At 43.7% G+C, this 24,998-nt stretch overlaps 5 protein-coding genes across 5 annotated transcripts; 3 read left to right on the forward strand and 2 right to left on the reverse strand.

Annotated features, from left to right (window-relative positions):
• Positions 1 to 9,558: 9,558 nt before the first annotated feature.
• BKA55DRAFT_547025 (uncharacterized protein) lies at positions 9,559 to 10,137 on the forward strand (the record flags this gene model as incomplete). The annotated part of the gene is made up of 1 exon (XM_046190983.1): positions 9,559 to 10,137. The coding sequence occupies one exon, from the start codon at positions 9,559 to 9,561 to the stop codon at positions 10,135 to 10,137; it is 579 nt and encodes a 192-aa protein (XP_046041160.1).
• Positions 10,138 to 10,980: 843 nt separating this feature from the next.
• On the reverse strand, positions 10,981 to 12,060 carry BKA55DRAFT_586511 (uncharacterized protein). Its single transcript, XM_046194571.1, has one exon. It carries the CDS (start codon positions 11,939 to 11,941, stop codon positions 11,282 to 11,284), a length of 660 nt encoding a protein of 219 aa, XP_046041161.1. The 5' UTR covers positions 11,942 to 12,060; the 3' UTR covers positions 10,981 to 11,281.
• Positions 12,061 to 15,547: 3,487 nt separating this feature from the next.
• On the reverse strand, positions 15,548 to 16,701 carry BKA55DRAFT_547027 (uncharacterized protein; the record flags this gene model as incomplete). The annotated part of the gene is made up of 5 exons (XM_046190984.1): positions 15,548 to 15,647; positions 15,695 to 16,099; positions 16,155 to 16,274; positions 16,342 to 16,500; positions 16,592 to 16,701. 5 exons carry the CDS (start codon positions 16,699 to 16,701, stop codon positions 15,548 to 15,550), a joined length of 894 nt encoding a protein of 297 aa, XP_046041162.1.
• Positions 16,702 to 17,916: 1,215 nt separating this feature from the next.
• Positions 17,917 to 19,206, forward strand: BKA55DRAFT_586524 (uncharacterized protein). Its single transcript, XM_046194572.1, has 4 exons — positions 17,917 to 18,362; positions 18,422 to 18,607; positions 18,659 to 18,738; positions 18,805 to 19,206. The coding sequence occupies exons 1-4, from the start codon at positions 18,075 to 18,077 to the stop codon at positions 18,899 to 18,901; spliced, it is 651 nt and encodes a 216-aa protein (XP_046041163.1). The 5' UTR covers positions 17,917 to 18,074; the 3' UTR covers positions 18,902 to 19,206.
• A 2,020-nt stretch (positions 19,207 to 21,226) lies between these two features.
• BKA55DRAFT_600178 (uncharacterized protein) lies at positions 21,227 to 24,579 on the forward strand (the record flags this gene model as incomplete). Its single annotated transcript, XM_046196491.1, has 4 exons — positions 21,227 to 22,071; positions 22,157 to 23,049; positions 23,106 to 23,388; positions 23,451 to 24,579. The coding sequence occupies 4 exons, from the start codon at positions 21,227 to 21,229 to the stop codon at positions 24,577 to 24,579; spliced, it is 3,150 nt and encodes a 1,049-aa protein (XP_046041164.1).
• Positions 24,580 to 24,998: the final 419 nt, after the last annotated feature.

Consider the following 24,998-nt stretch of genomic DNA (forward strand, 5'->3'; position numbering starts at 1 on the left):
CTATAGTCTATTAAACTTCTAGGTTTCCTTTTAATTATATAATATATACTAACTTATATAGTAAGTAATTAATATACTGCTTTTAAAGCCATAGGTTAATATACTACCTATAAAAGTCATATTTGCAATTAAATTATTAAATAGTATTTAAATTACTAAAGACTTTAATATAGCTTATATTATATTATATTAATACTTAATATTTAAAAAAAGAAATTAAAATATATTTTAATTTTAATAAGTTAAAACTATACCACGCTATAGCTATTTATAATTTAAATACCTAAGAAACTATATAGGTTTAGGCTAAATTAGTAAAGTAAAGAGTTTAAAGACTAGTTATAGTACTTGTAGTATTTATATAGCTTTTAATCTTTACCTATAGCCTATGGTATTGCAATCTTTAGTTAAGAATATATCTTAATTATTAGTATAGAGACTTAGATTACTAGAAAGGAAAATACTAATAAACTAAAGACAAAAAGGACTACTACCACCACTATAGTTATAGCAATCAGACAAAGCATAAGCCAAGTTCCTAACTCAGAATTAAACTTATATATTATCTTTAAATTTAAGCTGCTGTTTTAGTTTATAATATATACAGAGGAGGGGCTTTATAGATAAGAGCAGGGGCGACAATGTCTTGCCTGTGTCCTCTCAATTTATATTCAGTAAGGACTAGATTAAAGCCTAAAGGGTTTTATTCTTAAGCCGACTTTAAAGTTCAGACAGGACATTTGCATTTCCTACCATAAGTTAGGCAACAGTTTTATTGGCCTAGAGAGGTCGGGCTCCTATGCTTCCGTTTAAAATTATGCTCCAAAAGTCTCTAAATACGCTACCCTATAGCAACTCAATCCATTTAACAGAAATAACTTTACTTATATAGAATTAAATTAAATAAAATCTAATAATAATAAAAGTTATATTATATTAAAGCCCTGCTTTTTCTATTTAATATTTTATATACTATCCCCTTATATAAATATAGGTATTAAGTTAGTAAGGGAGTAAGTTAATTAGATAGTTAATTCACTTTAGTATAATTACTACCTATACTAACTTAATATATTTTATTAACTTTACTTAATTAGACTTATTTTTTTTAAGAGATTTAATTAAGGGAATATTATTTAATATTTAACTTTAATTACTTTTAAATATATTTAATTAGGTTTAAATTAAAATTATAAGCAGGCTAGTTAATTTAGAATATATAATATTCTAATAGCTAGTTTATTTTAAACTTTAATATATATATATAAGTATTATTTTCTTAAAAATAGTAAAACCTAGTTTAAATAAAAAGTAAATCTTCTTCTAAAGCTTATTAATAACTTAAAGAAGTATATTCTTTACTTTATATAATTTAATTATAGATTATAATAATAATATTAGACTAACTGCCTTTTTAAATTACTTCTTAAATTATAATAATTAATTATAACTTTTTATAAATTATTATATTAACTAATTCCTTTATAAACTTCTTATAAGGCTTATAAAATACCTAACCTTATTTATAATTAAGTTATAATTAAATTAATAATTTATTATTAAAAATAATTTAAAGGTATTATTAATTAAATAAAGATTCTTAAGTAATATCTATTTATAAACTTTAAATTAATAAACCTTTAATAATTTATTTAAATCTTCTTTTTAAGCTTAAAATTACAAAGGGTTTTAATAAGTAATTTCTTTAAATAGTAATATCCTTTATATAGCCTTTTATTTATAATTATAATAAAGTTATATAACTTAATATATTACTATTTATAAGATATAAATACTTAAAAAGTTAATAAGCTTTTTATATATAATATAATAATTATATTTTAATAAAATTAATATATATTAAATTTACTAAATTATAAGTTTTTAAAAATATCTAAATCTTAAGTTATTATATTAAGTTTATAAAGTTTTCTAATATTAAATAATGTTTATAATTATTTAAGATAAATATTATACCTTATAAATAATAGCTTAATATAACTTCCTACTCTTTATAGCTTATATAATAAAAGCCTTAATTATATTTATAAATTTATAATTTCTTTTATACTTTATATATAATATAAATAAAATTCTATTTATTTTTAATAAGAACTATTAAAGTTTTAATTATATTTATAGTTAGCAGTTAGTTTGATTTAATCTGATAGGTTATATGTTAGCGGGGCAGCGTCCAGAGACTTTTAGACACTAATTTTAGGATTACTTAATAATAGGACCCACAAAAGATCGGGTTATGGTGCGTAGTAGCCACACCGACGGGCATCTTCTATACCCCACACTCTTCTCTGCCTCAACACTTCACCCCTTTGGCTTTCTTTACTCGAACATTGGATCACCAGCCTTCAGATGGTCGCCACGAGCAGAGACCCGCTCCCCCCTCGAATATTCCTTCATTGGTAGCTGAAGAGACTTCGCTACGGCCCTCTCGTAGGATTCAGCCAGCTTGTTGTTAATTACAGTAGCTTGTCCATGTTGTCTGCTCTTGCCTGCCCCTGCGATAGTAAAAGCCGACGTCTACGCAATAGGGTTTCACCTTTACGGGACGGCATGTCCATAACACTGTGTCACTGGCCGTACTCAATTCGTCTGAGGTCCCCTCTGGGGGCGTAAGGACCTTGTTTTCGTTGTTGTGCCACTCACTGGTCGAGAACATGTCTAATTTCTACTCGGGTTGTGATTGGGACTATTTCGGCCGCCACTATTGTTCGACACGTCAGCGGCGTGCGAATTGTTTGCATCCTAAGTAATAGCCAGTTACTTGAAGGATAATTCCGCCCCTTTAACAGATAATCAAGTGCATGCCGCTGCCAGTGTTAAATATACAATCGGATGTATTGAAGTGGGGAATGAAGGAACCATAGCAATGTTATCTCTTTGAGCGGCACAAGGCAACAGAGGGGTCACGACTGGGGTCGGGGGCCAATCAAAATGATCGCGACGATCGGTACATTCCACCTACACCTAAATTGGCGTGTGATAGAGGTACCAACAGTCAGCATTGTTACAAATTGCTACATCACATACTTTGCAACCATACCTAGTCTTCCGGCACCCCTGATTTCCTGATATCGGCTCGAGATATCCTCCTTTTGCCTTCCTTTTTTTAAAGGGTCGAGGCTGCCCTTGCCGGCAGCCCTTACAGGCTAGGCAGGCTGAAATTGACCCTCTGTAGACATGATTGATATCTCTTTGTAGGTGATTTTGCCGTGCCTCTATATCTTCGATGTCTTCCTCCTTCCCTGACCGGCTTCTCTTCCTTGTGCCGCCTTCAGCAGCATAGGTGTTGAAAAGGGCGTTGCAAATGCATTCCTTCCAAGCTCGTAGCGTGCTATAGGGCTTCCAACGAGGGTGCCGGGTCTTCTTCTGTAAAATGAAGCTATTCGCAAGTGCGACTTCAAGGAGGAAATTCCAAAGCAGCGCTTGCCAAGGACCGCGCCGGAATCGGTGCTCGTACGTTGTATAGGACCTTATCTGATCACCGCGGTCAACGTGATTCATTTCATCGTTATACTGAGCGGCAACAGTAGGAATAGGGATTATCTTGAAGCTATCCCCGTTGAAAATTCGCTGCAGCTGTTGTGCCTCTGCCTTCGTGCCTCTCTTAGCCGGCAGCTTCCTCTTTTTTGGTGTGCGCTCGTGAGGGGCGCCGCTGTGCACAGTTGAAATGAAGAGCACCACGCCGCTATCCTTCCAAGCGATTTGGATGACCTAGGGTGAATAAAAAGAGACAAATTAGTAAGGGAAATACAGCTAAAAGTCGTCTATACCTTTTTATCCGGCATCGGGATCAGTATGACCTCGTTATACCTCAAAGGCGTGCCGTCAGGAGCTTTGCCGGTCTCTTTTATCCTCTTCATCTCGGTGCTAATGCCGCAGTTAGGGCGTGCCGTGCCTGTGGCACCAAAGCCAAGCTGCCGAAGGAGGCGGAAGAGCTGCGGTGACGAGAAGAGGTTATCTGTGAAGACGTGATATGTCTGAGGAAGCAGCTTTTTTACTAGGTGAACCACGACGCTCTGTGTATTGCTGAGAGGGATCTCGGTCCGTAGCTTTCCCTTCTTGCCAACCGGCTTCGGCGTAGGTAAGTTGATGATAACAGCGGTATATGGTGATGACTTCACGTGCCAAAGCCACCGCAGAAAGAAGCCCTGCTGGGCGATAACCCAGACTTTGAAGCCCACCGGCGTGGGCTTTCCCTTGACAAGCGTTGTCTCTTTTGATCTGCCTGTAAAAGGCACCATACACTCATCTACAGTCAGATTAGTCCCTGGAAGATAGAGCTCGTTTGACACCTTCTGTATGAGATCAGACCACTCTTCAGCCACTTGGAAGGTCTTTGGAAGATCACCCTCATCCCTTATATCGACTTTGGTATAGTCAAAAGTACGGAAATACCTGTTGATCAGCTCGAACTTCCGTAGCGGCATGAACTTGATGATTGAGTGAAGAGGGCGCTGATCTCCTAGGCTAGGTGCTTTCCAATGGTCCTTTATCGTTATTTCCCTATGAATCCCTAGGTAAATAACAACTCCAAGCCATACATAAGCCGTTGAAGTGGAGATGCCTTCCCATTTGAGGATACGTGAGTGTTCAGAAAGGGGGGTATTCCAGTTGTCAATAACGGCATTTTCAAGCAGGTAAGCGACCCAGCTGTTAGTATATTTGACCCATGACTGTATAAGGGAAATAGGTATAAAAAGCTGGAATAATTCAAGCGGTTCCTTGGGCAGAGGGTTGATCTTGAAATCACGATATTCTAGGTTGAAAGGTTGAAAATCATCACCGCGGCCCTCTTCAGGCGGAAAATTAGGCACGCCGGTGGGGTCATTAGCTGCCCTCAAAGGCGGGGTATTAAAGCTGTGATCATCTATGCTATCTTGTATCTTAGAAGAGCTCATCGTTTCAATTACGACAGGCTAGGGATTGTTTGTGTGAGGATTTTGATGAATTTGGTGGTGAAAAATCATACAGCTGTCTGACGAGAACTTCACGTACCCCGCAGGTACTAGCGGAGTTAGTAAGCAAAGTGGGGCTAGTGACATGAGTGTTGCCTTGTGCCGCTCAAAGAGATAGCCAGGATGTCACATTTTTTCTCCACCAACGTATTACGATGTCAATACGAACTTTTTGCCTTGCTGCAGTTTCATTAAACTTTAGGTTACTTGAGCACGCCTTGGTGAAGCTGAAAAAGCAGCAGAGACGGGTCTGGCATACTACCGATGCTGGGGTTTAGGCTTCAATAAGCCGAGGAATGCAATTTGAGTTGTCCATTTATAAAACAAGATTCAAGTCTCGTCGGATTGACGAACTAGACTGGGGTGTGAGAACTGACTTTGTGGATAAAAAGGTAGACTGGCTGAGTTCGGAGAGTTTCGTACCTAGCGAGAGAGGATGGTACTGCCGACACCAAATGGGCCAGCCGCAACACAGCCGCACCATCACGAAGTGCATGGCATGCGTGGTTGACGCTAATTAGCGCACTAACTGGAACAGGGTTGGACTCATGTTGTGCTATGGTGTCAGGCATAGACAAGGGCTACATCGCATACGCTCTTAGCATATTTCTCGGTTGCCTCGCAGTGTGTAAGAGCAAAAGTTCATACAACAAAAGATAGGGAATTCATTTTAATCGCTTGTATCACTATATCTTTTGTGCCCAGTACTGTAGAGGATCGACGCAGTAACTCTACCCAACATCTCTAGCTTTACGCGCTCGTTCTACAGACTCAGGTTTTTCGGCTGACCATGCTAAAGAAACCCATTACCATCGGTCATTGGGGTCAGAAGGATACCAAGCGATGTTCTTGCACAAAGACTGCGGACAATGTCGCTCCATGCATGTGGCCTATTCCTTGTTATGCTCTTGCGAAAGCTACCACTTGAACTTACAGATCTTCCGGTTTCTTATGAAGGGGAAATGCCGGACGGTAGGTCTGGAGTTGCTCGCTAGGTGTACACTGGGAACTCACAGTCTCAAAGGCGTGTTCAGGGCATGTATGACTGACTTGTTCAAGTTCTTACTGTCGAATGCTCAATACATTACTCTTTGGATAGATGCAGAAGCTAGTTTTCGATGGTGTTTGCAATTAATCCACCTGATATTGGTGGATAAAATCCCTTGATAAACCGCCCAAATGGACCGCCACTCGATCCGCCATCAGAATTATCTCCCCAAAGGCCGACCGTCTCTATCTTTGTTTGTCGTGGGGATATGCCAATTGTGCCCCTAGGCCCAGAAATAACCCTTTACTTGCTTACCTCGTCATTAAACCTTACGGCACTTTATGCTTTCCAAGGCTTACAGGCCAGGGGGCTTTCGGGGATAGTTTGGAGCAGGAATCCCACTAGATTGACACGAATTGGAGATCGAAGGATTGAGACAGGAGAAGGTCCAGACCAAACCTTGTGAGCCCCTGTTCTGCAGCGAATGCACGACTCCTGAAATATATGGGTACCTCTAGGAGCATAACAAGGTACTCGAATGAGTCAAGAGCCGGATATGCTTCACGATTGGAAGATGCCGAACAACGACTAAGAGAAAGAAAAGGAGTCTGAAGAAAGGAGAGGTGGGGTTTCTAAGAAAGCCAAAACCGAGCCAACGCTGCGCCATACCTGCCCGAGTCTCCGTCTCTTGGACGGCAAGAGCGCACAATGCGCCCAATCGCAATAGTCTCATGTCCGTTCAATCCGCCGAGTTCGCTGTTGCCCCCCCCCCCCCCCCCCGGTCCCCAAGCCCGTCGCTTTTGGGAGGGTCGATACCTGCTCCATCCTCCTCACCGAATACAATATTTTTCTGTTGGGGTTTGACTATAATGGCAATGGTTATCGCGTAGGTTAGAGTAGTACTGCATTGCTGTAAGGTAAACTTCAGCTGAATGTCAGTAAGAATGTTATGATTAAGGCAGTATAGCTTAAGTCTTTAAGGTATGCTAGCATAAACTAGCTGGAGGGAATAAAACTAAGTTATTATAAAGAGGAGATGTTATAAATATAGGTATTGACCTTTTTTTAATATTATTAGTAATAAATAGAAGAATAAATATAAAAACTAATATATATATTAATTAGAAAATATATAATTTAGTAATATTAGTATAAATTATAAGTATATAAGCTACTTTCCTTAACATTTAAATTAAATATTTTTATAAAAATACTATAACCTAGCGAATTAATTAACATTACTTTACTATCCTTTTTTCTAAATACTTTTATATCCTCTTAATAAGTTCTTATATTATATCCTATCTTGCTATATATATTACAGCACTAAACCCCTATTTTATTTACCTTTCTTAATTACTACTCCTTAATAATTTAACTACTAGCTATATATTAATATATATTTAATTAATTAAGTTTTTTACTTCCTTTATAATTATTAATCCTTTTTTTTATAATTAGATTCTTTTTACTATATAGTGCTAGCTTAATATCTTATTTACCTCTTAAACCTCTTTAAGCTTAGCCTTTAATAAGATATTTTTATATATTATTACCTTTATATTACGACCTATATAGCTATATTATGTGGCCCCTATAATTTCCACTAATTACCGCAGGATTACTTCTCCTAGTAACGATCCTCTTCTATTAGATTACTTAGATTATAATGCTTTAATAATTAGATTATTATAGATTACTAGCGATCCTTAAAGATCTAACCCTTAAATTACTCTTACTTTTTACTAAGCTATAGGGCTACCTTTAGTATATAAATTATATTTATTAGCACGTTTATAGATTCTAGCTTACTAGCTATTAATAAGACTTCTTTATATTAATAAGCCTAATAAGTATTATTTAATTATTAAGAGATATAATAATTAACTTACTTTATTTAATGCCTTATATACTTTATAAATATAAACCTAGTATGGATTAGTTTTCTTATTTAAAACATATAACTATTATATTTTATTTCTTTTATAAATACCTTTAAAGAGCGACTTTAATATCTTTTAATTTTTTTAATAAGGTATTTAAATTAATATTTAGCCTTAAGAACTATTTTTAGTATTTTTAATATAATAATTACAGTTTTTTAAGTAATAAACTAGTTTATATTAGGTTCTTATAAATAAATTTATAAGGCAAATAATAAGTAAATATTAATTATTATATTACTTAATAATTAAGTAATATATATAAGACTTATTAATATAAGGAAATCTTAATTATTAGCTAGTAAGTTAGATTTTATATAAGTATTAATAAGTATAATCTATATATAAAATATAGTTATAAAGTAATTATAAGGGTTATTAAGTAATTATTAACATTATTAGTAATTCTAATACTTTTATTATAATTATATTTTAATAATTATAAATATAATTTCTTAATTTATTATAATTATATATAATTAGTAAGAAAATATATAGTTTATATAATATAACTACTAGGGTTATAATATATAAGGTTTTTTATTTTAGTAAATATAATTACTTCTTTAAGCCTTTAATTAATTATTATTAACTTAAGATTATAAAGATATAATATAATTATAAGTAGGCTCTGGCTAACCTTTAAGTAGAGGTATAATAGATAAATTAGGTGTGGTATGTTATAAAGGTTGACTAAGGATTTTTTAAGTAGGTTAAAATATAATACTATTAGTAAAGACCTATTATTGCCTTAATATATATTAACCCTATTATAACTAATTAATAAAGTCTTTTAATACCTTTATTTAGCCTATAATATAATTATAAAGGGATTTATCTTATTTAATACCTTAAAATAATATTTAATTACTAAAGATTATAATATATACTTATTATATAAATTATAATTTACTAATATATAATACGTATTTACTTATAGTTTTATTTATAATATTAAAAAATTAAAATAAAAGGTTTTAATAATATAAGTCTTTAATATATTATCTTTAAAAATAATAAAGTATATTATAATTTATTAATAATATTATAATTAATTATATTATAATGTTAATATCTTTAAGAAACGCTTTCTTATTAGTACTAAAACTATTATTACTTTTAAGTTAATACTTCTAGCTTAAGTCTAAGTATATAAGTATAAGGTATTTATAATTAAATTAATAAAATACTAAATTAATATTAAGTAGTATATTAAAAAGGCCTTTTATATTAAATTTCTACTTCTTAATATAATAGCTAGGAAAATATTAAACCTATTATAGGCGTCTTTAAGTCTTAAGATTATATTATATAATAAACTCATTCTTAAAAAGTAACTTTAGGCTTGCAAAATAGCTGCTAAATAACAAACTTTAAAGGCATCTAGATAACATACTGCAATTCAGCCTTTGCTAAAGCTAAGTACTAACTTCTTATGTAACTTAAACTTAGGATTGGAAAGTCTCTGCTGCCCTGTGGATATTAAAGTCGATTTATATATCCCAACTTGTAATACAATGGCTAAGAAGAAGGAATTAAGGCTGCATCCCAAATATATCTAGAAGAATGTCAATATTAACCACTAGATTCAAGTAAGCTTATGCCATACTCCTTCTTAACTCCAGTCCTAATACCGACGAAATAGGTCATAATGCGAATTAACCTCCTTGATACTAATGGTCCAATGGGAACAAAGTGCCGGAATTTTGAGATCGCCACCAACTGGCCGTTTACCCTACTCAACTTTCAAGCCACCTCGGCCAGCATCAGCATTCCCGCCTACTCCGACGAGATGTTCCAGTCCGCTACCTACCAGTCGACCTGTGGATGCCCCGACGCCATGACCATCCTAAACGAAACCTGGCCACAATCTTTCCTTGGAACAATGGCTGATGTTAGCCTGGCTAGCGGGAAGCTCTCCTCCTCGTGGCGGGCTACACACTTTGCCTATGGCCAACAAGGCCTACGATCCTCCGCTAAGGCAGCAGGCGTCCACTGCCCGAGTCGAACTCCCCACCTATTGCGAGTACCCATCTTCAACCCTCCTGCCTTCGACAACAATATCACACCACCACCAGCCCCCGAACCCGTCGACGAAACGCCCAAAATCGGCGCCAGGACACCCCCACCGCATTATGACGACGTCGTCAGCACCCCTAGTGTCGACGGCTTTGCAGATTACCTTTCCTGCCTAGCAGATTATGGCTTCAACGGCCCAGACGAAGACTGATTCTATTTGTACGAGGTACCCTAGTGTTGAAATAAAAAGGGTTGCTTGTGTTATTGTTAGTTCTAAGTTACATATATCCGAGAGGAGCACAGCTCCTTACATCGTATCCACATCCCAGTCACCAGCACATCGGACCACCTTGGTCACACGGTCTCAACACCTAGGATCCTGGAGCAAACCGAGCCGGTCAACGTCGCGCACCCTAGAATACCGGGTGGGAGAGTGCCCAGCAGGAGCCTGGAGACTTCTGACCATTAATTTCAACATGGATGCTCTGCGTCGCCAGTCGACGAGCTGAAACTTCCAATACGGTATGAACTTGATGATTGAGTGCTGGGGGCGTTGAACACCTGACTTGGGGGTACTCCATTGGCTCTTTATCGTTCTTTCCTCATGTAAGTCCATATAAGTTAGTATTCCAAGCCATATATATACTTCTGTAACTGAGGTTATTTCCCATTTTCTCAGACTTGCCGTTCTCTTATTGGGTGCTTCCAGCTATTAACAACGCCGTTTGCTTTAAGTTACGTGACCTAGACCTTGGTGTATTAAACCCATTTTTCATCAAGATAAATAGGAAGAAAAAGCTGGACTAGCTGCAGCGGCATTGGGGGCAGTGTGTTGATGCAAAAGCTGCGTGTTTTTATGGGCAAGGCTCAAATTTGGTGCCACTATCTGTTTCGGCCGGAAAAGCAGCTACCCAGGTCAGGTCATTTAGGTGTATACAGCGACTATGATCTTCTTTAACAAAGCTAATGCCATCATAGGTATCAATAGTATGTTTCTTTTCTAGAATTGGCACAGAATTTATTAATAACGTCACAATAATTTGTATGGTGTTTTGGCCGAAATTGCTTCATTGAACTATCTTTCCATACCCCGCTTGTACTGTCGTCATGTGGTGTAAGTATGGGATTGAGGCTTGTGGACACCGAGGAGATCTGTCAAGTAAGTGGTCGAAATTACTGGCATCTTCGAACACATTGCCCAATCCTATTTAAACTAGTCTAACTTCATCCCATACATATATTAAGTAGCCGGGAACAAGAACAACCCATGGTCTTCATCGCAATGTGTAAATGACCGATTCAAGAGACAAGTGTCATCCTTGTTGCTTCATATCGCTACCATCTCCATCCAAATTCTACACCTCCTGCGCCTCCCCATATGCCTTCTCGGCACCATTCCACTGGTGCCGCCTCCTCTCTGGCGATAGCGACTCTCGTAGTCTATATATCAACTTATCAAGAATCCACTCACTCTCCTCTTGACTACCTATCAAAGGATTGCAATTCCCGACCCACGACCACGTCGGCTCCTTATCTACGTCATCATCATTCAGATCCAGGCGCTTTTCCCTTGGCTTAGCCTTGCGATGCGCCTGTGCATTGTGTTCATCTTCGCCGATAAGTTTCAGGTACCAGGCCCATTGGTCGAAAGTGTAGCGATGCGGCTTGGATTCTTTGAGGTTGGTTGCAATGACCTGGATCTCGGAGATAAGGATGAAGTGGAAATCGGTGCCCGTGGGAAGCTCATCGTGAGGGTTACGGAGGCGAGAGAGCGAGCGCCGGGATGGAGGGCAAGTACATTGTGGGTGGCGGTTCTGTGAAACCCTTCGATCGATAACAGGGGTGCTGGGGCAGCCTCTGTCATCACCCTGGAGAGTTTCTTCGTAGGTACCGGTCGTGATCCCAGCCAAGCCATGATTGATGCTCTCTAAGGACCCCGCCAGCTCCGGAGATGCAGAGTCCATATAGCCTCGGAAGGCTTTGCCGAATGTAAACTTGCTAATGATGTACTTCATATTATGGATAAAACTTTCATTGCCCGGCAGGATCGTGATATTTCCTAGTCGAAGGGTACCATTTCGGATCAACTTTACCACGGTGTCACTGGCATGTGAGATAAGCAGAACTTATCGTGGGGTCGTTTTGCGGAGTAATTTCGGGAAATCGTATGTGATTACACAACTACCATCTGATAAGTGCCCGGCGCCGCGCACGCGAATATCTCGACGGTTAGGAGCCAAATCGATGCAATTCCAGGGCTGGAGGACTGCTACGCTCTGGCGGTCCGTTTGGTTCAAGAGCGACGCTGTATAGGCGAGCGGGCGCTGAGATATTTGCGTGTGCAGCGGCTGGGGGGCCAGGCTTCGCTGCAAGGACTACGACATAGCAATGCGCTGATCCTGCTGCTCCTTAATCTTCAAAAAAAATAAAAAATATAAAAAATAAAAATATGCCTTCTAGATAGATAGATAGATACGGACTAGTTACCGCTATAAATATATAAAGATCCTACCTGACGGCCAGCTTACCGTCGACGAGGGGCGGTCCGCCTCCTCCCTAGCCGAGCCCAGCGCCCCCGATGGCCCTGGTCCCGAGTCGGCCTTGGTCCCGGGTCTGGGTCATCGGGCACGGGGGTCCCTACCTGTACCCGTATCCGGCCCTGGCCCTGGCCCCGCCGGCGGCGCTGTTTGAGCTCGTCGACGAGCCGGTTCAAGCTCCGGCCGGCGCGTAAGAGCTCTAGCTCTGCAACTGCCTCCTCCTCGCTCTTGCCGGACGCCGTGCGGGCCAAGAGCTCGTCCCAGATCACCTTCCGGCGACAGAACTGCACCCTGATCCCGTTCCCCGGGCGCCAGCGGCTTCCCCACGTCTCTTCTAGCACCCGTACGGCCGGCTGACCTGCAATCCCTTCCTCCCACTCCTTCCAGACATCCCGCACTGTAAAGACCTTGGCCAGGGCTGCAACGACGGGCATACCTGGTACTGGAGGCTCTGGAGCCGGAGCCGGAGCCGTATTGAAGTTCAAGGTAGGGGCTGCCGACGGCGCCGGCGCCAGCGACACTGCTGGCCCGGCTCCAAAGTGGCCGGTAAAGGTGATTGGGACCTTGCCCTGGAGCAGGGAATCGAGACCGCCCTGGATTCCCTCTAGCCGGGCCTCTAATCGGATGGCGAGTCGCTGGTTATTCTGTAAGAGGGCCTCGCGCGTGCTCTCTAACACGCCGCTTAGCTCTGGCAGGGCGCGTTGTACGAGCAGGCTTAACGGCTCCGTAGCCCCTGCCGCGTCGGAGCGAACGGCGACGGCGAACTCGTCCCATTCAGACCCGTTGAAAGGGGCATAGGCGAAGAAGGGCAGCGACGGGTAGCGAGGCTGCAAGACAGCCAGGTCCTGTAAGAGTACTATGCGCAGGCGCCGCATAAGCTTAAGGAAGCCGTCAGCGGCTAGGTCGTCGTCGTCGAGGCCGCCTTCTGCCCAGCATTGCCGGCGCGCGCGCGCTTCAAAGCGAGGCTCCCACTCCTCGATCCACGGCCAGAGCTGCTTTTGTAAGACGTACGGGGGTTCATTAGCCGCACGCGCGAGGAAGTAGTCCCCCGGCGACGCCGAGAAGCCGGCGACGATGCGCATGAACTGGCGCGGTAGGTGCGTAAGATAGGCCTGGCAAAGCACGCTCTGGTTCCAGCGGCCGGCCTGCGAGATCTGTGCGAGCGACGTGCCGTAGGTCTCAGCGTCCTGGGCGCCTACCCTGCGCGGGAGGTGAGTCTTCTTTGACGCGACAAGGCCAGCGGCGCCGAAGATACGCCAGGTCTCTTGTAGCTGCGTCGGGTACGAGAGCTCCTGCTCGCGGTCCCGTCCAACAAGGGCCTTGATCCGATACCAGTCCTGGCGGCGCCGGAAGGACGGGGGCGACTCGCCGGCGACGTGCCAGCGCCAGAAGAAGAGCTGTGCCAGAGCCCCTTGCGTACAGAGCAAGGGGTCCTTATGCCGGAGGGCGCCCATGAACTCTTTCTTTGCCGTCTTGTTCAGCTTACCGTCTCGCAGAAGGGTCACGAGGCAGCCACAGGGGGTCGGGCCTTCTGAAGACGGATAGTCGAGTAGGGATAGGTCCGCAAGCTCCATCTTACGGCGGTTCTCCCCTCGTAGGAGGTAGTAGTGGCCGAATAGGAGGTCGACTCGCGTACGGAGGTTTTGCGGCATGTATGCGGCCCCGCTGAGAAGGAGATCCTGGATCCGGAGCCATTCATCGTGCGAATAGCCGGCCTGGATCCCGTCGGTTCCGCGGTCTTTAAAGGAGGCGCGGTCGTGCTTCCCCCGCTGTCGGCCCCGTTGCTCAAGGAAGCCCCGTACGGCGGCGCCCCTGGGGTTCTCCGTGTTCGCGTTACCGTGGGCTACCTGGAGCCGCCAGAGCTCGATAACGGCCGCGATATAGGCGTCGATAGTGCCCTTCGTAAGCAGAGATCCTTCGGAAAGGTCTGCTGCAGCCGGCGCAAGGGCCGTGGGTGGCACGTAGCCCTCGCGGTCGTCCGCGAGCAGCTCGGCGGCCTCGACCAGGGGGACCTCAAGGGCTTCGGCTAGGCTTTCGGCCTCTGCCAGGGCCGCGGCCTCGAGCTGCTCCTGTTCAAGCTGCTGCCGTAACTGTACCGCCTTGCCTTTGCCCTTACCCTTACCCTTACCCCGTGCCCGTGCCCGTGCCCGTGGCTTCTTCTGCGGCGGCGCTACGCGTCGTAAGAGGATATCCTCTTTGAGCCACGCCGCTAGCTTGTCCGGCGTTACGAGCTCGCCGTCGGGCCAGCTATAGAGTGAGCCGTCTGCCGCAGGCCGGGGCGTACGGCACCAGGCCTATAGGTTTTCGTCTGTTAGCCGTCCATGGGGCTCCTGCGTAAAAAGAGGGAAGGGAAAGGGGGAAGAGAGGGGGGCGGCCGGGGAGGACGCGCCTTCCACTCCCGCTGCTTCGCAGCGTAACTCCGCGCCGTGTTCGCCGGCTGTTCGTCCTTCTTCGCCTGGAGGCCCGCCCTCCGGGCGGCGCGGGCGCGCTCGTCTGCGGCCGTGTACGAGTCGTCTGCGGCCATCTCGGTCGATCGAGGCCTTTCTATGTGGTGTCGTTTTTCCGTCCGGAGCTAGATAAGTTGCGGGGACTTATCAAACGCACTTATCAGGCGTCGCGCACACGATTTCACGGGCCGCCTTTTGCGGTGGATAAGTTGTCACGTGGTCTAAGCGAATTACGACGTAATTGCGGGCACCATCGATAAGCGCTGTCATAGTGGGCAAGGCTAAAAGAGACCAAAAGACAAAGAACGATTTGCCTGCATTAGATATAGGGGTAAGGTCACCATATCCGATAGTAGTCCAGGCCTCAAAGCAGAAATAAAGGGAGTCGAAGTACGACCAGTCCTGGTAGGGCTTCTCGGACTTCTCAAAGACAACCGCACCTCCTAACCATAAAACGAGCCATAAGCTAGTGGAGATAGTCATAGCCATCCATCTCCTGCGAAAAGAGGCTTGTGCTTGTATTTTTCGCATTAAAGCAAACTCGGCCCTGCGGCGTTCAAACTCGGTTGTTGGGATTTTGTCTGGTTGTGTGCGAGAGATTTTAGACTCTTCGCGAATGGGTTTGAGGATATTATCCTCACCCCTGTGTGTTATGGTCTGGACCATCTTGCGTCGCATCTTCTCCTCCCTTCGGGCTTGGAAGCGGCGTCCTCCACGCTCGAGGAGTAGACTTCTGACTGAGTTGATGACCAAACCAAGACTGATGATACCAAAGAGGGCGTACGGCATCAGGAGAGCTCTTCCAAGCGTAGTTGTAGGGGCATAGTCACCGAAGCCGACTGTGAAGAAAGTAACGTCTGCCCAATAGATGGCATCGAGGTAATTCCAGTCTTCTACTTTAGAGAAAACATAGGCGCCAATAAGGAGGTATAACTGGAACATAATGGTCTGCAACATCAGAGTGCGTTTACTGAAGGTTAGCATAAAGTCCTTCCCGTAGTGACCAGATGAAGCGCCCCAGAAGGTCAGAGCCATGAGGGAAGCATCGAAGAAGTAGAGGATGGCTGCCCACACGCCATAGTAAAATGCTTGGGACCAGATGAGCTCTTTTTCAGGAAATTTGATGGCTTTGAGGAGCGGCCCAGCGGCAGTGGCGCTTAGAGAGATGCGACATATCGCTGAGATGTACCTGTTGATCTTATGTTAGGAGCATACCCCGATTCTATGTGGTTTTTGTGTAGTACCATCCGCCTATAGTAATGGGTTGTGCCAGACTAAAGCGAACTCTTCCTGCCATGTTAAGGAGTAGAAACATGTTTGAGGTGATGGCGATAATAAGCTGAATGGCATTAGCAATCGTCAACCTATAATAGCACAAGTCAGAGACGACATGCTCTAAGTATTGATCGGAGTAGTCTTGGGATGGCATACCACGACGGATTGGCGACGAAAGGTGCTTCCTGGACGTCTCCCCCAGGGATGAGATGCTGTCGCCATGGCTGAGCTAGGGCACAGATACTAAATGCTGAAGCCACAGGGCCGAGAGTCCCTGCAATCATAGGGAACGTCGATGAGAGGAACCACCAACGGCTGCGATACAAAGAAAGGGAATCGGGTTAGCCTTAGCTTAACGGCTGAAGCATTGTCCTGGGAACTTGTGTTCATGACGCTTATGGCTTACATAGGTTCTAGATGGGCATCGTCATTTTTAAATATCTTCTCAAGAGAGGAACAGGTCTCGACGACCGGGGATTCCTGGTCGATGTTTTTACCCAAATCTGCATGATCCATAATGGGCATCTTATCCTCTTGGCGGCCATCACTGAAGCTCAAAAAGGAACACACATGTTAACTCTCTCAATCCGTGTGTTGACGAGGAGGCAGGATGACAGAATACAAATGATCATTCGAAGTTTAATGACGAAATACCTCTCCTCACTTTATCGAAAAGTCGCCAGCATAGGTATTGCTGAGAATTAAGAGGTCTCTCACTAGCGATGAACTTGTCCCGAGATACGTGCAAAAGATGACGTTCTTAGCTTCAGCGGAGAGAACCTAATCGCTTCCTGCCTTATGGATTCTGGCAGCACCGTCGGCCAAGCCAGGCGCAAACCACAACACTTTGCCACTGGCCGGTTTCGATTGGGCCATCCCCCTTCAAACTTATTTCGTCTTTCTTCTATGCATTCGACTGGTCGAGATCATCTAGCCCAAAATATATTTCAACAGCGACGGCCATGCTGGCACGCGGCAGCTAACCTCGACAACAAGGGTATGGTTCAAATACAATGCAATAGGCTATCCCGGCTATTGCGTGCCGAGTGAGAGGATACGAAGTCTTCTTGCTAGACAATGACCATCTCCTTGGATCGGTGCCCTTGGAATGGGCCTGACACTGAGGCAGATGGCTGAGAGTCAGGCACAGGCCGCTGAGATATCTCCACGGTGGTTAATGATAAATCCGCAAGCTGGGTTGACAGCGATTGAGACCTTAAGACGGGCATTTCGACAATTTGGCGGCTTTTTATATAGGAAAAGCAGTATGTCATTGAGTTGCAGAATCTATCTTTGTTTCCGTAAAGTCCCTCCTCAAAGTGTCGTTTTTCACCTCCTCGTTATTAGAATGCGAATAACTTCACAAAGGCTTATTCTACAAGTGGCCAAAGGCAGTCAGAGGCATCGCCGGAAAAGGCAAGGTCAGAATCCTTATGAAGATACCGGGTTCTCCGGTACAAGACGACCGATGTGCTAATTTTGCTTGCTTGAATGTCCTCTCTAATAATGGGGTTCAATTTGGCCCGGTTTCGTACTCTGGACCCTAAAATTTAGTTGGGTTTTGCCCAGTCAATGGCAGTGAAACGGCAGTGGGTGGTCAGCCTGCATGCTTGAGTAGGGTGCGACCCCAATGTCAGGCGTCAACCTTTAACTGGCCTCTGAGTCATGGTGACGTTGCTGAAAGTTACGCATCGACCTTTGAAAGGGCTAAACAGAAGCACCGGATCATACCGGGTATTGGCCTTCATCATGTACTTATACCAGGCAGTGGTGGTTGAGATAGCAGTCCGCTATTTCGTCTCGAGTCGAACAAATCTTTGGTATCAATCATCAACCAATTACTTGGCTACTTATTACCCATTACTAAGGAGATTTTACTTCATCTGAAGATGGCGAATAGTGGCAGTGGACACAAGGTCGCCTCCGTAATCCTGCGATTTCTGGAGCTCGCCTGCGGTGCGATTGTACTGGGTCTCCTTGGCCGGTTCTGCTACCTTATCAATGAGACTAGTAATGTCAGTGTCGATGGACGAATTATCTACGCTATGGTCGTCGCAGGAATTACTATCGTCTATTCGATAGTGGTCTTTGCACCAATCGATATTCTTTTCATGGCTTTTCCATTCGACTTTATCCTCTTTATCATGTGGTTGATCGCGTTTTGCTTACTTGAAACGGTAAGAACTCCCTGCTGCCCTCTTGTAAACGGTAACTTGATATTTTTCTGTTTTGATAGAGAACGAGGAGCCATATCTGCAGTGCAGGGTGGTACTATAACTATTGGGGCTATTATTGGGGACGCTTCTGGAGGGTTGGGCCGGTGGGCAGGGTCAACATTAATGGAGCCGGATGTTCGGAGTGGCGGACTGTTATCGCCTTTTCGATCATCGCCTGGGTGCTTCATTTCATCAGTGGTTTTCTAGTAAGGCACCACCTCCCTTGAACTGGTGGCCAGACGCTAATGAGAAAACAGGGCATATACGTCTGTTCCGAATATATCCAGGTCGACGAGAGAGTGACCTCGGCCAAACAGCAGATGAGAAAATTGTCGCAGTGAGTAGAATCGAGGGCTAGAACCATAATAGAACTTGCTAAAATTCGCATCTTATCAATGTTTAGCAGCAATTATCCTGCCAATGGCCAGAACAGGGAATCTACTGCAACGGGAGCCGCCGAGGAGCAAGTCAGTCCTACACAGCCTCGGTCAGAGGTGTAATTAAAGGATAATCGTTTTGTCAACCTGCTTATTAACATCTAGTGGCTCAAACCGCTATTTTAGGTCCAGGTCGGCCAGATCTGAAACATAATATGTGTTAGTCTCTTTGGGTTTATGGTATTTACTGCGGGATATTTTCCTACTATTTGCTTAAGCTTAATTTTAATAAAAGATAATAAAAAAAAAATCTTTTTAATAGTATTAAAAGCTAGCACTTATTTATAAGCTTAGAAAGTCTTAGCTTATTATATAATAGCAGAAATAAGTATTTATTACTAAATAGCATAAGTTATATTAAGTTCAAGGTATATATTAATTTAGACTTTTAAATTTCTTTTAAAGAATTTTATTATTTAAGGTGTAAATACTAAGAGATTTTATAGTAATCTGCTTGCTTATTATATATATTACCTTAACCCTCTACCGCCTTTATACAGAATTCACTCTGTAACTGTGTCTAAATTCATGTTAAAATCCGCCTGGATGAGAGCCTATTTATGCCTGATATAATAGTATTGTCAAAGGAGGGTGCTTATCCCTTAGTTAACCAGATATTTCCAAGGTTGGACAAAACTAATCGCACTCCGCTGAGGATATAGAACTCCATCTGCAGCACCGGTATATATGCACCATTTCGGAATGAGGCCGGCTTGTTTAATTTGAGACAAGAGGTTGATGGATTATTTCAAGGGTTCGAGACAGCTGTGAGGTGGGCGTAACCCATTGGCTTTGCTAGTCAGATTGAGATAACTTGAGGCTGAAGTTGGTGTATATATGCTTCTGACGATTGGTTAATATCTGCAATAAGCCTCCCCATTACGCAAGAAGGCCGTCAGTGTCTACTTTTAAGTTAAACCCCGACATTGATGCAGAAATCTTAATCATCCGACAAGTGGACCTGACTGTCAGAGGCTATACTTCATTGGTAAATGAGGTATGTGAAAGTAGCATCTAACAATAAAGGTATAGATTTATCCTTAATTAAACGTTAAGGCACCAGATGCATAATTTCGGTGACTACCAGGTTGCGACGTTCACGCTAGCTTAAGTTATCATTTTCCATTGGCGTGCAAGCAAGCAGTCTTGATGATTTGCCAGGCGAAGCCACTTACGCGGACCGGCAACCCATAACCCAATCCTACACTATGAATGACAGGAGTTCTTATGAAAAACGCGCGGTGCAAACTATTTATAATAAAAACCGTGACTTCCGACACATTAACAATTGAAGAAGATTTCTTGGAAGGTTGTGGCACCTTACACTTTGTGTGACTAGGAGGGGCTTATCGACCAGCACATAGTTACCCCAATCATCAATGGGGTGACCCTTTGACGTCACGATGATGCAGCCGTCTCCCGCACCAATATTGGGCTCCAGCACATCTCGCCGATTCTGCCCTACAGTCAGCTTCATCGAATTTGTTTTCAAGTGTGCGCCAAACATCCCGAGTTTAAGCCTCCTACACAAATACTCTCTGGATTACTTGGTACTTATTGGCCGGTTCCTTGTACTCGGCTCTGCTGTCGACGCTTCAAAAGATCTAAATCACTGAACTCCGTGGGAAGAACCAGAAACTTGGCAACCTCAGCGCACAAACATATTCGATCTTGCGGCGATGGCCTAGCCTACCTTAAGATATCTTCAGTAAAAGGGAAGGTGTGTTAGCTTTTCCACCAGTAGCAAACGTAAGTTGCGATACCACGCCACCTTACACATGCATCAACAAAGAAACTCTATCCTCAGATCTCGGCTTATTGGGGGTGGAAAGGTCCGCGCCCCTGGTGAACAGATTGACAGTGCCCTCCTAGGCTAGTCACCCACCCATGGAGGATTGGCTAAACAAGAAGTCCCTTTCACCATTGGGAAATGTGGAATGACATCATGGGCCAACACTATTCTACCGTCGACGTCTACATCGCATCGTCTTAAAAGGAATCTTGTGGGCTCGACCTACAGTTCATGAATGACGAACTTGGACATTTATCAACTCGCTTGCGCGCCTATGCCCGCCTCACATCTGCCACTACCAGCACCTGAATATCTCAACCCATGGCGAACCCAGAAAAGCAGCGAAATGGGTCCATGGGCAAGGCTCCGGAGGAACAGGAATTCGCCGCTGTCGATGACAATACGGAGGTACATCCGAAGCCAAAGCCCACCATATTGAAATGCCTCATGGACAAGGTCGGGCTAAATGCCGCCACATTGGGCTTGATGTTCAAGTCAGAAGTCAATCCTCATTCTTTTCTTTCTTCTAGGACTTTCTGTACTAATGTATTCTTGCTCTGCGCAGAGGTTCCATCCCTCCTATCATTGGCATATCGATGTACCAATCGACACGAATATCCTCTTACTTCACGACGACGGGCTATTTAATCCCAATAATCTCGGTCCTTGCCGTCGCGATCCTGCCGCGCGACAGGTTTATTCAGAATCTCAGCTTGGAGCTCCTTGCCATCTGCGTTGGTTCGGCTATGTCTCTCCTCGTCCTCTGGTCCTCTGTCCAGGCACGTATTCATACCTCTCCTTCCACATCCCAGACTACCACGGTAGGCATACCGCCGTATAATTCGTCTCAGTCAGCCGTCTGCGCAGTATGGCTCTTCACCAATATCTGGTTTGCGAACTTTATGCGGGCGAAGCTGCCTAGCTTCAGCCTGCCTGTGATAATCTATAGCATCTTGATCAACAATAGCACGACTTCCGGGCCCAGGCTTGCCACGACTCAAGCAGTGGAGGCCTTCGTCAAAGAGCAGCTTCTAGCGATGCTATTTGGAATGGCACTAGCAACAGGGGTGTCGCTCTTCATCCTTCCTATTAGTAGTCGGATGATAGTAATCGGGCAGTTCAGAGGCCTCGTTTGCCAGCTGAGAAAGGTAGTCAGCCTACAAAAGGAATATCTGGCAACTTTAGCAAGAGACGACATTTTTGACACCGAAACGACGAATGCCGAAGAGCGAGAATCTTGGCAGGAGAAGAAGAAGCGGAAGTCCAGGAAGATGGAGAAGGTGAAGGATGAGGGTATGGCCAAGGAGGCAAAAGCAGCGAAGCGTCTAGCAGAGACAACCCATACAACAAGAGTCTTTACGGGCAAGATCCATGACAATATGGCATTTGCCAAGAGAGATGTGGCTTGGGGAAAGCTTGACGCGAAAGATCTCGGCGAGATGTTCACACTAATTCGAAACGTCGCGATTTCAATGCAAGTCTGCCATCCCTTCATTCTTGCCAGAAACGTGGCTGACTTCCAGGAGAGTGGCGATAAGTTCACTTGCAGATATCTTCCACCGAGTCGCCGAACGTCAAAGGCGGAATGTCGTTAAGGACACACTAGATGAGAGCACGGCAGAAGGAAATTGGGAGAAACAAATGTGGAATGATATGAAACAACTGCACACGACATTCCAGACTTTTGTGGAAGCAATCGACCAAGGGCTAGAACATACTGGCATCTGCTTGGAAATTCTCCCGAAACCAAAGGTAACCAAGAAGTCAACGAGAATCGGATCGGACGATGTCGAGGCGCATGGAGATGTGGTAAACCCAGGTGACCAGTATTTTGGTAGCCTTGTGGATAGGAAAGTCCAGGAATTCAAATCGCAGAATGGAGATACCACTCGGGCCTGGGTTAAGGATGACGCCAGCGACGCCATATCCAGGAACCAGACGCAACTTTACGTGATCTTCTACACACAACAGCTGATGCATGTGGCCGGGGACGCCCTCCAAGACCTAGTCGCCTTCGCGGACAAGAAAGTTGAGGATGGCACAATGAAACATAAACGCTTAATCTTCCCTACTGAACGACGGCTATGGAGATGGTTGATGAGTGTCTTCAAAGAACAGGACTCGAGCGTAAAGAAGAACCAGGATATCCTAGAGACGAATAATATTGATTACGGAGATAGCTTTAACCCTAAGAAGGACCTAGAGCATCTTCCTGCCACTAATATCTGGCAGCATGTTGGGAACTGGCTTCGTAGGATCCTGTCAATGTTAGGATCTAAGGAGTCCCACTTCGGCTTTCGAGTCGCCGCTGCTACGATGACAGTCGGTATCCTGGCGTTCTTAAAGCAAACCCAACAATTCTTTCAAGATCAGAGGCTAGATTGGGCAATGATTACCATCGCTCTGGGAATGACGATTAGTAAGTCCCTGCGGCCCTTTGCAGTTTGACTTGGATGTTTTACTCACTCTTAATAGCTTCTGGCCAGTCGATTTTTGGCTTTTTCTGTCGAGTCGGGGGCACATGTCTAGCTATGATCTTCTCACTCATTATCTGGTATACCGTTGACCAGAAGACCCCTGGCGTTATTATTCTCCTATGGTTTTTTATCTTTATTGAGTATTACTTTTTCAAATTTCCCCGGTTTCTTACAGCCGTTATGATTACCATTACTACTCAGATCATTATTATCGGTTATGAGTTGCAGGTAAGACAGCTTGGCGAAGCGGTAGCAACCCAGTCAGGACAGCCATATTACCCGTGAGCCCTGCCTGTCTTTGTCCTTTTATCTACGTTGTCACAGGCTAATACAAGAGGTAAAGAACCTACCTTCTGGCTCCGTATCGGCTCGCTGTTGTCGCATCAGGCAGTCTGATTGCGTTCTTCTGGACAATATTCCCTTCTCCCCTAACCGATCGGACTTCGCTTCGACAGGATTTGTCCGCGACCATATACCTTCTCGCTCAATATTTCAGCGTCATACTTTCGACTGTGCAATCGCAGCGGGAAGGGACAGCAGGCGATATCGAGTCAGAAACATCGCCTGCTTACCACCTTTTAAAAGCTCGGCGTAAGATTTTCGGCAAGGTTATGCGTCTCATGTCCTCGATTGAGTCTCACATTATGTGGCAGCGGTGGGAGCCCAACCTAGGCGGCCGTTTTCCCGTTGAGACATACCAAGAGATCATCAAGCGTAGCGGGCGTATTATGAGCTATCTAACGCTTATGAGCTACACCCTAACACATCCGCCGCGAATACATAAGACGGAGGACCCCGACGAAGGGCAAGCTTGTTCATCTAATGCTGCAGCAGATGCGCACGATAATAGCTGGTGGCCGGCGCTCACAGAGGCCTTCTCGGGAGTAGAACCGACTAACAATACTTTCCTGTCGACATTGGCCTTATTGTCAAACTCGATTCTTGCAGGCCAGAGCTTGCCACCCTTCCTACTTCTTCCTCAACCTTACGAGATGATGCCGAGGCTGATTCAGCTGCCTAAAAACGACAGGGCCACCGAATCAGATCCAGATGACAATCCATCGCTTCCCCATCGGGACTTCGCACGTGGACGCGGAAACCCGGGACTGACTACCATCGATTTGCGCCAGGAAGCCCCAGATCACGCCGTGGAGAAACGCACCAGACGCGACCAACATCCCCAGAACAAGCAAGCCGACGTGGCCTTCCCTGGGGATACAAAATCTTTGGATGCAGTCTTGGAGCTGCGTGGCTACGCCGAATTCGTCGCGATGCAAGTGTGTAACACGCTGGTATGCGACGACCTTGAGAGGTTGGTGCGGGCGATGAGCGGGCTTGTAGGTGTCGTGGATTTCAGTTTCGGCGTGGACGTGAGCGGTAAGGATGGCAGAGCCAGCGAGATGGTTGAAAAGCCGCTGGCCCAGCGGAGGACGACTCGGGTTGTTGCCGCGATGAGTAAGAAGGCGGTTTAAGGCGAGAAGCCTTTCAGCTCATATTGAATTTATAAGGTAAAGTATATTAATATATATAATAAGTAAGTAAAATAAATAAGTATATAAGATAGTATATTATATAGCTAAAAGAAGCCTATTATGTATTATTTAAAATTCTAAATAAAATAGTTAAAAATTATTTAAAATTAAACTTAAATATAATATACCTATTTATACTTAAATATATTTTTATAACTTTTTAAGTATTTTATTTTATATATAAAACCTTAGTTATATATTATAAGTTTTATTTTTAGCTAAAACTATATAAATTAAAATAGTAAAAAGTCTAAAAAATATATATTATATAGATTATATACTTATATAAGTTATATCTTAAACTTAGCTATATTAAGCTTAGATTAAACTTTTTATAAGCTTTTAAAAACCTAGGGTTA

This window comes from Fusarium redolens (assembly GCF_020744475.1).
Source record: "Fusarium redolens strain MPI-CAGE-AT-0023 chromosome Unknown BKA55scaffold_35, whole genome shotgun sequence".
Classification (NCBI taxonomy): domain Eukaryota; kingdom Fungi; phylum Ascomycota; class Sordariomycetes; order Hypocreales; family Nectriaceae; genus Fusarium; species Fusarium redolens.